Consider the following 18,810-nt stretch of genomic DNA (forward strand, 5'->3'; position numbering starts at 1 on the left):
CGCCACAGTGCCTCCATGTTGCTGCTGCTAAATGTGAATTTCATGTGAGTGAAGAAGAAGATGACATCGCTGTATTTTTTGATTTTCTTGTAAATTTCCACCATTTTTGGTCGTTTGCCAACAAGACGCAACAGTAAATCGACAAAGATGGCGGGTAGAGTGTGGTAGAGGAACCACAGAAGACTAAAAATCATCTCGGAGTCAGTTGTTGTAAAAACTGTGTACCAGATACTCTTCAGGATGGGCACCTAAAGGAAGGATCACCATTAAAAAATGGGATTAAAATTTAAAAGAGATGTTTCCTGTACTAACCTGTGATCCATGTTGCCAGGCATAGTCTATGTACTGCCTCCAACGGAACTTATTGCTGGGAGTTGTGACAAAATTGAGAATTGGAATGTCATTATCATCTACCCTGGTAGCTCTATCCCATGCCATGGCCAGAATTGCATTGACACACATGTCTACGGGCACCAGTTCGGCATTGTTGTCTTTGTGGACGTGACAGACGTGAATTAGACCAGCTCCAACGCCAACCATCATTCCAGTTGGTCCGTACATATTGTCAATCCAACCTGGCATTGGTTCTTCTGCAGTCGGAAGTACAACGGCCGGTCGAACAACTGCAACGGGCAGTCCCTTAGCCTCACTGCGAATCAGATCTTCAGCTAGGGCCTTGGTGTACGTATAGGTGTTAGGCCAACCCTTGGATAACCTCAAGAATACACAAAAAAAATCACAATTTATCCTTTCTGTAGGGTGCAGGCATTACTTATGGCCACATTAAGGACATATCTTCTCATAGCTGTTGATCTTTTTGACCAATTAAAGCAAAATTTTAAGAGTAATTTCTTTCATGTAGTTTCTTTCGATATATTCAAATGAGTTTACTAAGAAAATTCCTCAAACTCCGGAAAATGTATGGTTTTCCCAACCATGTAAAATTTATAACTTGTGGCCTCTTTTACGAACTTATGGCCACTCGTGGAATAACTTATGGCCACAATTTCAAATGATATAAAACAAACTTTGTAATAAAATACTTTTAATACAAAAAAAAAAGAAAACATTTTACGCACTTTCATATGTTTTTATCATTTTTTGACAAGTTTCTCATAACACTATGCAACACGGTTTTTGTCTCAGAGGTCCCACATGGTACGTTTGATAGAGTCGAGTCCCCTGATCAAGAATATGGTTTTGGTTTTTCTCCTATACGTCACAATTTTTTTTAATTAATAGTTAAATATTTTTTCTGCTTTGCTTTACATTATCCGGTCTATCTCAGGTTCTAGTAGACGGAACTTAAAAAATGTGGATCCGTTGGAAAGGTCATTAGTTATGCTTCAACTTTGCTAATAACAAAAAACTTTGTAAAACCACTCCTTCAGGGTGTAAAATTAGAGTTTCTCTAAAAATTACCAAAACATTGGTCTTAAAATGAGGTTTTAAAAATTTTTATAAAATAAACTAAACAAAATATTAAAAATCCATTGATACCAGACGATAGGCACCACTTAGGACGACAATTTTGCTCATCTGAGACATCGCGCTCCGATCACTCTAAATGCTTCATTTGTTGGTTTTTGTCATTTTCCAAAAATATAAAATCCCTAATTTCAGCAAATTTCTCCGAGATTAAGTAAGAAATATCTTTTTTATTCCTTAATATTTTTTAACATTATTTCAATTTATTTCCATCCATCCATTTATTTTAATTCTAGTGCAGTTTAATTTCAATATATTCTCGTATAACACTGCACTAATTTCATTTTCCCGCCGTAAATAAAATTGGTCATACCCAAGAAACAATTTTTTCTTAATATAGTCTTGTAGAATTCCTTAAGTAACGTACTATAGAACCAAAAATCTCTTTATTTACTTATAACGCTCTTGGTTCCATCACTGAGATTACTATAAGTAAAGTGGCGCACTCTTAAGGATCTTAAGAGCTTCTATAGGAATTTCAACAGAAAATTCGCACTTTAAGTCTTTTAAAAGTGCACTAAAAGACTTGTTTAATACTTGGTTCTATAAGGCAGCTATTTTGCTTCTTGGGTAACTTATGGCCTCTTCATTATTTTATATTTTTTGTTTAAAAAATCATCAAAATCAAGTGGTAAAAGAAAGTATAGTTACTAAGACAATATGTAGTGGAATGCTCGATCAGCATTCCATATTGTACTATGTGATGCATTATTTGTAGATACTGTTGGAAATATATTCAGTCTTTTGGCAACCACCTCAGCGATGAGTATCACTTTCCACCAGTTCAGTACATGGCGATCCTGCCTGTGTGTTTTCTTTTTTTTTAATGAATACTTGTCTTAACTGTGCAGCTATAAAGTTTAGAACTATCAATTTTTGTGGATTTTATTCAGTGAATGATGAGTGCAACAGTTTAAACCAAAAAAGGACAAAATGGGCAACAATGCGAGCAATCAGCCCACCATCGATAAAGACACTTTGGTTATAAATAATGACCACAATAGTGAAAGTGCTCCAAGAGAGGAGATGTTCGGCAGCGCAATTAGGATGTTGGAAAATATCCTCGTTCTTGTCCTAACAGTGATGATTGCCGTGGCTTTGTACTATTTGTACAACAAAATGAAAAAGGACATTGTGAAAGGGTTAAATAAACAGTTGCAAAAGGAGATTAACCCTCAAGTGATTACAAATGTGTAAAAAGAAAATCCTGCCTCGATGATCATCATTTTAATGCCATTCAACATCCAGATGTCAGGACAACAAATCTGAGGCGATCCAGACAACTCATGGAACACCCGGTGGAGCTCTATAGGCACCAGAATGGCAGGCTAAAAGCCTTTTCAACGATAAGATTCGCCGAATGATGATCTTCGAGTCTACAAAACAGCATCCAAATCTTCACTCATTTCACGCATTTGCTAAAATCTATCTTATTCCAGAAGCATTTTGTCAACGGCTAAATTTCATTCTTGCTGACAGCGCGTGCGCCAGAAACGCATATGTAGTCAACTGGTCAACACATTCCAGCACTGTCGATCTGCGTCATCAGACGAAACCTGAGAATTTTGTTTACCCACACACGACGATTGAACTTCAATGCAGCGTCAACTGATTTTGTGCATGATTCTTCAACTCAGCTGAAACCATGCAATTCCAAAGGTGAACTTTGCAGATTGCTGAAGAGGGTAAAACACCACTGTAAAATGCCAACTATTGGATACAGCATGGGACTCATCGTGAGTTTTTAATTAAATTTTAATTATGCCGCTAAAGTCGATTGAAAAATTAGAAAATTTGTTGAAGAAAAATCCAAATAGGCCAGTAACTAAAAAATTCATTGAATCTAAACAAGAAGAAATTAGACTAATAGAAGAATCTTTTTCGGATTACTATTTATCAAGTTTGATTGATTGCACGGAAACTGAAAAAGTTAAATTAAATTACCAAAAGTTAGCATTTATTGATGCTGTAAAAAGAGTTAAATTACTTTTATCAAATTTGAAAGTTAAACCACTCACGGGTTCCAATTAATCTAGTGATGATGACAATTATTGTGAGCCTGAACAATTAGATGTTGTTGATTCAAAAAAACCGGATAATATTTCTGATACAAAAATGGGTGAATTTAACGTAGTTTCAATATTGAAAGTTGTTCCTGAGTTCGACGGGACTCAAGAAAAGCTCCATAATTTTGTTGAACTTGTAGAGCTTATGAGTGAAGATTTGAGAGACGATGCTAAAATAGAGAAATTTTTAAAATTTGTTTTTCGTACCCGCATTTCTCAGAAGGCAAAAAACAAGCTTGTAGGTAATGACGAGCCAAAGACCGTAGCACAATTTAGGGATCTACTCCTTAATAATTTTAAATCTGGGCGCACAGTTCAAAAAATAACTTCCGATATTAATAAACTGAAGCAAGGAAATCGATCGGTTGCAAAGTTTAGTGAAGAAATGGAAGCTTTAGTAGCCGAGCTTAATGATGTTCAAATTTCTAATCGCGATACGAATAATTCATCAGTTATTCGATCAATAAATGATGAACTGGGCTTACTTGCTTTTACAGCTGGTCTAAATGAACCAGTGCGAACTGTTGTCAGAGCTGCCCGGCCTAAAACACTATCCTGTGCCTCGTCTATTGCGGTAGAATCAGAGACCACCCCTCAAGAAGCAAAAATTTACACCTATAAACGTGGTGGTGGCAAACATCAAAGGGGTAGAGGATCTAATAAATCTCGTGGCAATTTTTCTAATAACAACACGTCCCGAGGTCGAGGAAATTCTAACCGTGGAAGATCTTTTCGTGGTAATACGAGAGGCGGTTTTGGATCCGGACGTGGAAACTATAGACAAGACAATGGCGGTTCTAATAATAATAACAATCGAGGACGAAACTACAATCAATCGGGAAATCAATATTATTCACAAAATTCTTCCCGTAATGGACAAAATAATAATTCGCGTAATGTTCATTTTTTAGAAACGGAACACCAGCAAAATCCGTCTATAATTGTTCACGAAATACCAGAGCATTATACGCAACATCAATAAAAAATACAGTCCAAGACAAAATTATTGAATCAAATTGCTATTGCTTAAATATATCTAATGGCACTTTTATTAAAATCAAACTAAATGGTCACCCTGTCACTGTTCTGGTTGACAGCGGTGCTGATATTTCAATATGTAAAGCACATCTAGCTAGAAATGTACAAATAAATGTATCAAAATTTTGTTTACTAAAAGGAATATCACGTGAAAAATTTCGAACAATTGGTGTGTCTTCTTTGGCGTTAGACTTTGGTTCCGGAATAAAATTAAATCATGATTTCCAAATTATTGATGAATATGTTCCTATTACACCATATGTGATTTTAGGTAGAGATTTTTTGATAAAATATGGTTGTTCATTAGATTTTGAAAATTGGATTTTAAAAATTTGTTTACATGACTGTTTAATTACGATACCTATTTACAATCATATTGACGAAAATGTTATAGTAATTCCACCCCGATGCGAAATTATAAGAAAAATTGAAACATTAATAGATGAAGATTCAGTAATTTTGTCCAAAGAGATCCAGGAAGGTGTCTTTGTTGCTAACAGTATCGTTCGAGGTACTGCTTATATAAAATTAATTAACACAAATGAAGAGGAAGTAGTAATTAAAGATTTTACACCAGAACTAGAACCTCTTTCGGCATACCATGTTTTTAATATAAAGAATGCCTCGGTTAATTCCTTGAAAAATACTAAAGATGAACGCATTAAACAACTTTTAAAAGAGTTAAATTTGAGCACAATACCAGATTTTGCATTGGAAAGTATTATAGATATCTGTATAAAATACCACGATATTTTTTGTTTAGAAAATGATAATTTAACAGTAAATAACTTTTACAAACAAAAAATTTCATTAACTGATACATCTCCGGTATTTATCCGAAATTATCGTGTACCAAAGACACAACTTCCTGAAATTAATTTACAAGTAGATGAACTTTTAAAACAGGACTGTATTGAAGCATCTGTCAGTAGTTATAATTCTCCATTGCTTTTGGTACCTAAGAAATCCATAGATTCTTCGAAAAAGTGGCGTCTCGTCGTAGATTTTAGAGAATTAAACAAAAGAATAATGGGGGATAAGTTTCCGCTACCCCGAATAGACGAAATTTTAGATGAACTGGGAAGGGCAAAATACTTTTCTACTTTAGACCTAAAAAATTCATTTCACCAAATTGAACTCGATGAAGAGTCACGCCCTTTAACTGCATTCACTTCAAGATCAAATCACTATCATTTTAAAAGACTTCCTTTCGGACTTAAAATATCCGCTAACAGTTTCCAGAGAATGTTATCAATAGCTTTATCAGGACTCTCGCCAGATTGTGCTTTCTTATATGTTGATGATGTTATTGTGTTTGGCTGTAATGTCAAGCATCATAACGAAAATTTGATTAAAATTTTTGAAAGACTTAGAAAGTATAATCTTAAACTCAATCCGGCGAAGTGTTCATTCTTGAATAAAGAGGTTACCTATTTAGGCCATCTTGTAACGGATAAGGGAATTCTACCCGATCCTAAAAAATTTCACGCAATAAAAAATTACCCTACACCACAAAATGCGGATGATGTACGCCGTTTTGTATCATTTTGCAATTATTATCGGCGTTTTGTTCAAAACTTTGCAAAAATTTCGGCCCCACTATATCATCTTTCAAAAAAAAACGTAATTTTTAATTGGAGTAAAGAATGCAATGACGCTTTCGAAGAATTAAAAGCAAAATTAATGTCTCCTGAAATTTTAACCTACCCGGATGATAACCAAAAATTAATTATAACCACTGACAGTTCTCAATTCGCGTATGGTGCAGTATTGTCACAAGGGGAGATTGGATCTGACAAACCGATCGCATTTGCGAGTAAGAGCCTTCATAAACATGAGTTGAAAAAGCCTATAATTATTAAGGAACTTCTCGCGGCGCATTGGGCTATCATGTACTTCCATCCATATGTCTACGGGAAACGGTTTACTCTAGTTACGGACCATAGACCGTTAGTCGGTCTCTTTTCAAATCGTTCACTATCTTCTAAATTAAATAATGTTCGACTTGAGTTGATGGATTATGATTTTGATGTAGTCTATCGTCCTGGTAATTTAAATTGTGCTGATGCCCTCAGCAGAATTATTATTTCTTCAGAAGAATTAAAATCACTTATTCCAGTAGAACATGACGTAAATGTATTAACCAGGGCAATGGCTAAAAAAGAGCCCATTTCGTCAAATAAAGCCCCAGTGTCAGAAACAATGCCTTTTGTAGACCCTTTAGTTTGGATATGTCAATCATTGTCAGAAATAAAAAATTTAACACGTGTTGAGTTCTCAATTAAAGATTTAAATTTTGCGAGCAAGTCTTCGATTTTGATCGAAAGACATAAAGTAAAGAGTAATAACATTTTAAAAATCGAGTGCACTCAGGAGGATATAAAAAGATATTTGGGCGATATCTTTAATTCTATAAAGAATATAATAAAGAAACAAAAGAATGCCGACTTTCGAGTAGCATTTTCAATGGATGATAAATTGTTCTCATACATAAGTGTAAGAGAATTTAAAACATTTTATGAATCGTTGCAACGAAATGAAGTGGATCCACTAAAAATCGCTCTTTACGCACCTCCTAAGGTAATTACCAATAAAAACGAAATGCTTAAGTTGATCAACGAATTTCACGATACGCCCACCGGAGGACATTTTGGCATAGCCAAGACTATGAAAAGAATAAAAAATTTTTACGTTTGGAAGGGAATGCGCAAAATGGTTAGAGATTACGTACAAGCTTGTATACAATGCGCCACAAATAAGATTCATAGACACGTTAAGGAACCTTTGCAAATAACGGAAACTCCAAGTTCTAGTTTTGAGACGATACAAGCAGATCTAGTAGGCCCGTTACATGAAACATCAAACGGTAACAAGTATGCGCTAACGTTACAGTGTGAACTTTCCAAGTTTATTGAAATAATACCCTTACCAAATAAAGAAAGCCACACAGTAGCGAAAGCCATAGTTGAAAACTTTATTTTAAAATTCGGTCACTTTAGAACACTCAAAACAGACTTAGGACGTGAGTTTGTAAACGAAACTTTTACCAGCATTTGCGAGCTATTGCACATAAACCATTCACGATCCACTCCCTATCATCACCAAACGCTAGGTAGTGTAGAAAGAATGCACCGAGTTTTAAACTCATATTTACTATCTTTTAGCGATTGTGATGATTGGGATGTGTGGATACCTTATTTTGTATTTGCCTACAATAATACGCCCCATTTAGACACTAATTACACCCCTTTTCAATTGATTTTTGGGAAACTGACATCCCTAAATATTGATGATCGCTTCTCGACACCAATATATAATTACGATGCATATGTTAGTGAATTAAAGTTTCGCTTACAAAAATCGCACGAAAAAGCAAAGGAATTTCTTATGAAAGAAAAATTAAAAAGAACACAAAAAGAACCAATTTCTATAATTAACTTTAAAATCAATGATCTAGTTTTAGTTACCAATGAAGGTCGGACTAAGCAGGAAAGTCCTTATACAGGCCCATATATAATAATAAATAGACTAGGCGTCAATAGTAAACTCAGAAATCTAAGTAATGGTAAAGAAATTATAGTTCATAATAATAGATTAAAGTTTTTTAAATAATACAGTAATTGAGGCCTCAAGTACTAATAGTTATAATTAAAAATAAACACATTAACATTTGAAAAGTTGATTTATAAGTAATTACTAAATTCAAGATAAGAAATATTAACTTAAAAAAAAGGTTTATAGTTACTTAAATATTAAGAAAAATTATATCTACCATTATAACTTCAAAAACAAAAAAAAAACAAAAAAAGGGGGAAATACTGTATACAGAATGTAAAAGAAAAAAGAAAATACTAAATTCAAAATTCAAACAAAAAAAAATCAAAATTCAAAATTTATGTATTCTAAAACCAAATTGTAAAGATCATACTCCAAAAGGGGGTGATGTAGTGGAATGCTCGATCAGCATTCCATATTGTACTATGTGATGCATTATTTGTAGATACTGTTGGAAATATATTCAGTCTTTTGGCAACCACCTCAGCGATTTGAATTTTTGAACGAAATTTTGAAAAATAGTACTATAATATTTTTTATTGAACATATAAAATTTAGTCAATACACATTGTGAGATCTTTAGTAAATTTCTTAACGATTTAATGTATATTTGACCGTCTGGCGCATCAGTGAAATAGAATTTTCAGAAAATAATTAAAATTTTACAGAAATATAAAAATAAATCAGTTTAAAAGTTGCATTTAATGATAGCGCATCAAATATATCTAATTTTGTAGTTCTTCGAAATTAATTTGCGGGAAAAGATTGAAGATATCTCCGAGGTGGCCACAAGTATAGACTGGCCATAAGTAATGCCGCTACCCTACAGTCTCGAATTTGTATCATAATATAACATCATAACATAACACTGACAGAATATATGATCTCATCTAATATATATTTTTTTAGTGCATGTATTTTCTCAAATTTTCTTTGAAACTATTCTTAGGTTTATATATGAAAGTATTTCAGTCAATATAACTGTGTATTACAGCGTTTTCCCGGTCCAAACCAGGTGTATTGAAAACTTACGAAGAGTGTATTTAATGTTTTGAACGGTAGTGTAAATGCTCTCTATTTGAGTTCGAGCAGTAAAATAGCTGTTGACTCTATTGGAGATTGACTCTATCGAGGTCCCACTGTACTTCAATTTGATATATACCTAAATATTTATTGAGATGTTTACTATAATTATGGCAATTTTTACTATAAATTTATCACGCATTACCACAATTATAATATTAATGTTTTTTTTTATATTAGTAACAGCAATTTTGCTTTTTTTCTTATCAATATTCAATTTGGACCTTAGAATAATTGACTAGGGGAAACTCGGGCACCACCAGACACGGGGCACCAAAAAAAAAACACTAATTTTTTTTTATTTCCTAAATACAGTGAGTGTCAATAGTTTGTTGCCTAAATGCATGTTTGAGAAATCAAGTGAAAAAAATTATAGAAAAAATTACTTTTACAAATTTTCCTTTTTGCAGATGAGTTACCTGTAATCCATAGATATTATTTATATTTTTCAAAAAAAAAAATAATAATTAATTTTATTTCATATCAAAAATAATTGTTTTCCAAAAGTTGGTCATTTTTGAAAAATCAAAAGTTTGTTGCCTCATTTAAAAAAAACTAATTTGAAATGATCAAAACATGCAACCAACTTAATGTAGGGTAAATGCCCTAATTCAAAACCATTTCCAGACGCTTTAACTTTGACAGAAGATTCAACACATTTAGTTCATATTTTTTCTGAAGAGAATTACATAAATTTGCTCCTTGACTCTTCTAGAATGTTACTGTTTAGTGAAAATTCTTTAAATATAATTTGAAAACTTCTTAAATACAAGAAAAATACACGAGTGGAAAATGCTGCAATTGGAAACAAATTAATCCAAATGGAGACAAGGGAAAGTTCCTAATTGGAGACAAACAGTGTAAGTGAAACCGCGAAGAAAGGCTTCCAAAACCTTTTTGAGCTGCTCTTAAGTGCAGGATTTGTTATTATTCCTGGTCTTTTCTCCTTTCCCAACTAAAACAATAGGAAAATCTCTCCAAAAGCCAGAGAATTAAAATCTTTAAGAAAGAAGTGCTGACACTGGAGGATATCAAAAGAACGACAACTCAGGATGTTCTGCAGTTCAGCCAGGTTTTAAAAGAATTGGAGTAAGGTTTGTTGGGTAGATATAAGGGGCTCAAATAGAGCCTAGGTGTCTGCAGCCCACAGATCGTACCATGCTCCCTATACAATCTATCTATCTAATTGAATGCCTTCCAAAAATTTAAATTTAAAATTACGATTTTCAGTTGAAAAGTATTCGAGTAGTCGATTCTTTGAGATGGTTTTGCTACTGAAAACTATTGGGAATAACTAGAACTAAATTACAGGATATTAATTTATCCTACAACTTTCAGAAAAAAATAAGAATTAAAAAAAAATGAAAAATATGGAGATATTAGAATATTTAAAAAAAAATATAAATAATAATTATTACACAATATTTATGATTCAAATTCCGAAATATTATTTTTGACACAACGACCAAAGTAACTACTGTAAAACAGAATCTGCAATAATTATAATTGATTCTTGTACTTTTGTGCTTTAATTCGCCAATATATTTTTTATTACGAACTTTTTCGTCTTCAAAAATAACATTTTCATCATAAAACGAAGTCTATTTTTTTTTAGAAACATGGCACTTTCATGATAAACTGGGCTTTCGCATCTTTTGAGACCAAATATATCATGGTTCATATAGAAAATGCCCTTTTTACATTCTTTAAAATATTAATTTTTTTGTAGACGATGATTTAAACAGAAAGATTGAAATAATACTGTTAATACTCTTGGTAGAATTTTAGATATTTTTAGAACTATGAAGTCTAAAACCGTGAGTTTTTTAATCTAAAACTTTTGGCCATTGATTGGTAGGGAATTCCTAATTTATTTTTTTTTATTATACTATATCTTGTTCAAATTAACGTCAAATGCTTTTATAAGTGTTCTGTTTAAAGTAACACATAACAAAACTTTAATCATGAGTATTTATGTATGTTAAAAAATTAAACACAGATTAGTTTTTTTTTTATTGTTTATCAATAAATCTAGATATTTATGTTCATTTTGTTAGTTACCGAAAAACGGTATATTTGAAATAATTCTTGCAATCAAGTTTTTTTTTTCAATATTAAAAATTAGATTTAAAAAAAAAAGAGTTATGTTGACATTTAAATTAGCAATATTGATTTCCATGAATGCGGGTGACTTTACACATATAAACTCAGAGAAAAGCACGCGTGATTGAAATCAACCAATAGGCGTGATTTCGTGATATTTTAAAAAGTGATAAATATGAATATATTTGTAATATATATTAACACGTCCGTGATACAAATTAAACAAATTACGTCAGTGATAAATAGAAACACAGCATGATGCTATTTATCAAAAAATGAAATATATTGACTCCAAGATTCGAACACGGGCGTGTTAAATAGAAACACGCCGTGTTCCTTTTTAATAAATATACAAATTGCCCCAAAATATTAATCGCGGACGTGCTAAATGGTATCACACCGTGTCCTATTAACAAATCCTCAAATTTCCGCGAAATGTTAATTACCGACGTGTTAAATAGAAACACGCCCTGTTAATATTTAACAAATCCTTATATTGTCTCGAAATGTTAATCACGGACGTGTTAAATAGGAACATGCCGTGTTAATATTTAACAAATCCTCATATTGAACCAAAATGTTAAACACCGACGTGCTAAATAGAATCACGCCGCGCTCCTATTTAACTAAATCTTAAATTGCCTCAAAATATTAATCACGGACGTGTTAAATGATATCACGCTGTGTTACTATTTAACAAAACCCTAAATTGCAGCGAGATGTTAAACACAGATGTGTTAATATTACGCCGTGTTACTATTTATCAAATCTCTATTTTACCTCAAAATTTTAATCACGCATGTGCTAAATGGTATCATGCCGTGTTACTATTTATTAAATCGCAATTTTTCCACAAAATGTAAATCGCGGACGTGCAAAGTAGTTTCTAACCATGTCACCATTTATTAAATTTCTAATTTGCCTAATAATGAAAATAATACATGTACCAAATGGTAGTACTGATTGATACTGTTTAGCACATCCGTGATTCACATTTTGGGGCAATATAGCGATTTGATAAATAATAACACGGCATAATACCATTTAACATGTCCATGATTAACATTTTGGGGCAAATGGGTGTTCGTGATAAATACTAACAAAATATCACGTCGATAATCACGGCCGTGCTTGATTTTTCTTTCCAAAATATCACGTATGTTATCACGCGTGTTGCAATATAGCACTTTTGTGACAAAAAGTGGCTTTTCCGAAACGTGATTATATTTAACATTTTTGTTAAAAAAACAACCACGGCTGTTGATTGGCTGTTTTAACACGACCGGCGTGTTAGCATTTATCAATTTTTGATTAATTGAATCACGTTTTTCTCTGAGTGTACTGACGGTAGTACTTCTACTGGGTTTAAATTATAAACATGTACCTAATAAAAATAGAAAATTATACGAATTTTTCCCAATTAGGGTAACTTGGTACATTTTGGACCGGGTTTTAGCATTTTCAACTTTCAAACACATTATTGACTTCCTAAATTATTTTTGATTTTGTTGAAATTAATATTTATATTCTTTATTTTATCAAGAATTAGAATACTTTCGAAAATTACTGAAAAATGCATAATTTTTTGTATAAAATAGCAAAAAGTATAAAGAAGTAAAAATGGTACATTTTGGAACGATATGGGTATTTTGGAACTAAATGTGGGTATTTTTGAACAAGGCGTATTATTGTGCATTTAGTCCACTCACTGGAGCAAATTTAACCAAAAAAATTAATAAAGAAATTTTCTTTTAAAAATTTTATTTCATGTGTTTTTATCACAGTATTTTTATTTATTATTTTATCACATATTAGTATTTCTTACGTTTTTTGTGAGTCTTTTAGGGGTATTTATTTAATTAATTAATTAAATAATTAATTTCTTTGACATTTTCAGTCTCTTCTTTTTTTCTGCTACTTCCGCGTTAAGCTTTCTTTTTAATTCTCTTTCTTCCTTTCTTTTCTCCTTCTCTTCAATCAGTTGCTTTTTTTTATCTTCCTTTTCCTGAAGAGTGGCGATAATTTGCGGATTAGTAAGGCATGATGATGCTTGGGATTGAGTCACATTGTCTTTCATTGGAAGATTCTTCGGATAATATACGTATTCTCTTAAATATTTTGTGACTTGTAATTGTTCTACTGGGTCTTGCAATTCCCCGGAAATAGGACTGGTAAACTGATGTGAGAATGAACTAACTTCTGAGACATGTGCCACAGAATCCGGTGCACTAGTGGACTGATGTAGGTCTGAATTGTCTTCATAAGACATCAAACTGATATCCCTCTCTTGATTCCACATTGCTAGCTCTTCATTATCACAAAGCACAATTGGTGCATCACTGATGTCCACAGAGGATTCATTTTGTATCAGAAATTAGAGCAATCTGCGGAGATCTTGCTTTATCGTACATACGCTTCATTTTTTGCCAGTATTGAAACAAGCCTTCCTTCTCTAAAGGACCATCCCAAAAATCATTTTCGTCACACTTACTAAACATCTCTAACGTGGTGGGTAAAAGATGTACTTCAAAAGCTTTAAGAGTTGCTTCATAATAATCGGCAGGCAGGATTGGCTCTTCATCCACATCAATTTCTGCCGTTTCGTTCACTCCTGCATCTTCAAATAATTCATTTTTATTCAGAAACTTCTCCCTCTTTATGGCGTCTGCATTAAAGGGTAATAACCCGCATCCCCTGAATCCATTCTCTGCAATGCCTTTCAGATTTAAGTGCTTCAGAGCTTCAACTAGAATTTTTGCGACTGATCTGCGTTTCAATTTTGTCCAATCATTCGACATCTTCCATTTGCACAAAGCTTTAGTCCATTGAATTTTAAGTGGAGCAAAAAATGCAGTGTCCAGGGGCTGCATTAAGTGGGTTGCATTAGGATAGAGACGAATTAATTCTATCCCTTTCTCTCTGCAAAACTTGCTGAGTTCCAAGGTAACATGTGATGAGTGCCCATCAAGATACAGCACTACCGGTAATTCGATCCCTTGTGACTGCAGCCAAGGGTAGAAATGATTGGCGACGTATTCAAAGAAAAGGATGCTAGTCATCCACCCTGAATCCGTTTTGTCTACCACCCATCCATCAGCATTATTGCTTGCGATGTCTATTGTAAACTTCTTGATAGGGTGTACAACCATGGGTGGTGCTAGTTGTCCCGATGCGGAAATAGTGAAAAGAACCGTCACGCAATCTTTCTCTTCAGAAGTTATTATTTTCCCCGCAACACGATCACCTCTTCTTACTAGAACCTGCAAAATAGAATGCAATCTCTCGTGAATATTGTTCTATCATCCTTGTCCAAACACTTTGTTACAAACCTTTTCACCTTTAGGAGCCAAAAAGAAGCCGCTCTCGTCACAGTTAAATACGCGATTGGGAGGAAGATGCTTAAGATTATTTTGCTCCAGGTAATCTCCTACATGTCTAAACCAATTCCTCACATTTTCTTGAGTAACGCTGGCTCTTCGCATAGTATATCTCTCAGGATAACGGCGACTTAATTCTGGGTGTCGCTTCATAAAGCCTCTGAACCAATCATAACCTGGTCTTCCATTTTTGAAGTTATTGGGAATCTTGAAAAACTTGCACATCATTTCCACGCTATCCAACACTTGCTCTTTAGTTATTGGATGCCAATGATCAGAACAATCCAAAATCCATTGCACCAGCTCCTGCTCCTGCCCGGGAGTAAGTGTTGTGGGTGGACCAGTGCGGCATTTAACAGGACACTTTCCAGTCAGTTTGTTGAATATCGTTGTTTTTGGTACATTGAATTCTCTTGATACTTCGATTATAGATTTTCCACTCCTGAATGCTTCCAGAGCCTTCTCCACATCATCCTGAGTGTATGGTTTGCCTTTTGAAGGCTTTCTTGGCATCTGAATTTCAAGAAAATAGAAAATGACGCAAAGAGTTTTTGCTTTCCAAAAAGCACTGGATTGTTTACTTTTGTAAATTCGCTTTTTTCACTAAAAATGCGAAAACATTTCACTGAATCCTTTTACTAACCTTCGAATAGAAAGTCCAAACTTCGTTCTTTTATACAATAACTTCTAAATTTCACTGATAAAGCGGATTAAATAGTGAAAAAATGTTAGCACTTTTTGTGTTGACTTCGACAAAATTGACCACACTAAAGATTTTGTGAAAAGTGGGATGGTACACTGTCAATGTTCGCGCGTATTTTGCACTTTAAATTAAATCAAATTTGAGAAGTTTTATGTATAACTGGTACGTAAAAAGCTAAATTACTCAAATACAACTAAAAAATTAAGCGGAAACAAGTATTTACACGATTTTAAGCGATTTATTAATGATGCATTCCAAAACACCCAGATTAGGTTCCAAAATGTGCCTGTTTCCAAAATGTACCAATTTACCCTACTTTTTTTTTTAAACAATAATAGTATATTAAAGAAAAGAATATTGTAAATAAAACTCTTAGCGATTTTTTCAACAATATTTGAGTTGCACTGGAATATCAAAACTAACAAACTAGCAATAAAAATAATTTGAAATTTTCAAAAAAAAAAAAAAAAAATGAGATAATAGTTAGCTTTGAATAAAGCGATGAGAAATAGAAAATAGACATTTAGGTTTTGTTTAATTAAAAAAAAAATAGTTAAGTGATGATACACTGTTTGTTTCTATGCGAATTTGTTGATTCATATTTTCTTCTCAATTCTATTTTTTATTTTACATATTTGTTCTTTGTGAAAAAAGTGAATTTATTATAATACTGAAGTTTTCAGAGTAATTCCGCATGAATAACTTTTCCAGATTAATATAGAAAATAAGTCTTCCAATAGAAATTTTAGATATCCAAAAGAATGAAAAATAATAATACAACTATTCAAGAATATTCAAATAAGATTTTAGTCGTTTCTTTTAAATTAAAAGGTCAGAAGTACTTAGAAGTGCAAGAAGTGCTAGAAATCACCTATGGCACTTCCGGAAGTGTGGAAGTCTTTGATGTTATCTATACAAATTTAGGAAGTGCTGGAAGTGGTGTACACGATTTTTCGATTAATATCCCCCCCCCCCCTAAATCCTTTGTATACATTCGAATTTGCATAACTTACTGGCTTCCAATGGTCTCAAGAATTTGTTCATCCAGTGCATCGTAGATTTGAAGGGCCTTAGCAGCCGGTACTCTGCATGAGTAGAATTTTTCATCAATATCCGGCCGATTGCAATTAGCATAGGCTGTCGATACGTGAATAAGTGCCTGCAATTGATGAATATCCCGGCACAAATTCAATATTTCCCGTGTACCATTGACATTGATACCCATGGCAATATTGAGTTTCTCATCGAAACGAACAGTTGCAGCCACATGAAAAACAATATGAACAGATTTTGTCAAAATGGTACGATCATGCGATGATATTCCAAGGCCAGGAAGGGCACAATCTCCAGCAATTGGATGGATTTTATGACGAAATTTCGGTTGAATTTCCCGAAGTCGATCATACAGGACATCATCGAAAATATCCTCAACTCTCATATGGATATCCTTGCCCTTTTTGTCCCGGATCAACAAGTAAATTGTATCAACTTGACAGGTTCGCAGAACTTTTTCCATGATGACTGCAAAAAAAAAACAAGAAAAAAATAAACAAAATTTGGATTACTCGAATGATATTTATAAATAAATAATGCAAATATTGTTTAATAATTCTTAAACTTCATGTAAATTACTATCATTATTAATAAAGAAAATTAAATGAGAAATGCAAAAAACATGTCTAAAAATCTATAAAATCGATTATCTCGGAAATTATAGATAGAGGCATCAACTTTAGGTCCGTTTAGAGGCCTTTGTCAGCGAGCCGTGAGAATCCGCGAAGATATTCATTACACACGAAAAATACACGCTCTGAGAAAATCAGCGAAAAATTCACTTCGCGCGAAAAACTACACGCCTCGCGGAAAAATTCGCGCGCTCACGTAAATCCGAGAAAAATTTCGCGCTCCGCGAGAATCCGCGAAAAAAAACTCATCACGCAAAAATCCGCGATGAAATTCGCGCCCCACGTAAATCCGCGAAAAATTCACTTCGCGCGAAAAACTACACGCCTCGCGGAAAAATTCGAGCGCCCACGTAAATCCGCGAAAAATTCACTTCGCGCGAAAAACTACACGCCTCGCGGAAAAATTCGCCCGCCCACGTAAATCCGCGAAAAATTCACTTCGCGCGAAAAACTACACGCCTCGCGGAAAAATTCGCGCGCCCACGTAAATCCGCGAAAAATTCACTTCGCGCGAAAAACTACACGCCTCGCGGAAAAATTCGCCCGCCCACGTAAATCCGCGAAAAATTCACTTCGCGCGAAAAACTACACGCCTCGCGGAAAAATTCGCCCGCCCACGTAAATCCGCGAAAAATTCACTTCGCGCGAAAAACTACACGCCTCGCGGAAAAATTCGCGCGCCCACGTAAATCCGCGAAAAATTCACTTCGCGCGAAAAACTACACGCCTCGCGGAAAAATTCGAGCGCCCACGTAAATCCGCGAAAAATTCACTTCGCGCGAAAAACTACACGCCTCGCGGAAAAATTCGAGCGCCCACGTAAATCCGAGAAAAATTTCGCGCTCCGCGAGAATCCGCGAAAAAAACTCGTCACGCAAAAATCCGCGATGAAATTCGCGCCCCATGAAAATCCGCGAAAAATTCACTTCGCGCGAAAAAGTAAAAAAAAAACGTCAGATTCAAAAATATTATTAAAAAAGATGTAAAGAATATAATAATTTAGATAAGAAAATACAAAGAATAGTAAGAACTGTCGAAGTTCACTGATTAAAGTTACAGCCAGAAACCATATAAACTGCCTTTTCGGAAATAAAATATTACTTCAATATACTTTTTTTTTTAGAAATACTATTCTAAAATATTTTACAATCTTCTGGTTTTTTGTTTTAAACAATTTGTAATCAATTATTTGGCAATTAACTAATCTTTGTAAACTTCTCTGTTCAGAATTAGATTGACTGCGCTTGGTCACCCAGGGATATTTTATACATTTTCTTCTAACACTTTGTAAAATTTTAAATTATCAACATTACAGTAAAACTAAAATTAATGAAAAGGTTCTATCAGCAGAGACAAATCTAATCCCAGTCATTGGTTTATCCACTTTAATTGGGGGTTTTTGACGAGATATTTTCGCTATAACAACGTTTTTAATCATTTCTCGAGATATTTTAAAAGATTTTCCATGAAATGTATTTAATAGATATTATTAATAATATCATTGTGGTATATTAAAGCCACTTTAATAAAATAAAGTACGTGAAATATCTTCTAAATCAGAGGTGTTCAAGAACCGTTGAAACCGAATAAACGTCAAAAAAAAGTTTGTTTTAGTAGCGTTTTGACCATTGACGTTTATTCGGTTTCAACGGTTCTTGCCCGCCTCTGTTCTAAGTACGCATTCCGTTATTTATATTCGGAAAAAATACAAT

At 33.6% G+C, this 18,810-nt stretch overlaps 2 protein-coding genes across 2 annotated transcripts in view; both read right to left on the bottom strand.

Annotated features, from left to right (window-relative positions):
• The window catches only part of LOC129808654 (fatty acyl-CoA reductase wat-like), a 35,616-nt gene that overhangs the window by 329 nt on the left and 16,477 nt on the right, over positions 1-18,810 (bottom strand). The window contains exons 3-5 of the mRNA XM_055858427.1: positions 16,427-16,934; positions 313-715; positions 1-248 (exon numbers count right to left, since the gene is read on the bottom strand). The exon at positions 1-248 is cut by the window's left edge and continues 329 nt beyond it. Of these exons, the coding sequence (XP_055714402.1) occupies positions 1-248; positions 313-715; positions 16,427-16,934 (1,159 nt within the window). The remainder of the gene's footprint in view (positions 249-312; positions 716-16,426; positions 16,935-18,810) is intronic.
• On the bottom strand, positions 13,289-15,862 carry LOC129808656 (uncharacterized). Its single transcript, XM_055858428.1, has 2 exons — positions 14,663-15,862; positions 13,289-14,593 (listed from the first exon to the last, which is right to left on the bottom strand). Exons 1-2 carry the CDS (start codon positions 15,221-15,223, stop codon positions 13,691-13,693), a joined length of 1,464 nt encoding a protein of 487 aa, XP_055714403.1. The 5' UTR covers positions 15,224-15,862; the 3' UTR covers positions 13,289-13,690.

Source organism: Phlebotomus papatasi, chromosome 5 (assembly GCF_024763615.1).
Source record: "Phlebotomus papatasi isolate M1 chromosome 5, Ppap_2.1, whole genome shotgun sequence".
NCBI classification, from domain to species: Eukaryota; Metazoa; Arthropoda; class Insecta; order Diptera; family Psychodidae; genus Phlebotomus; species Phlebotomus papatasi.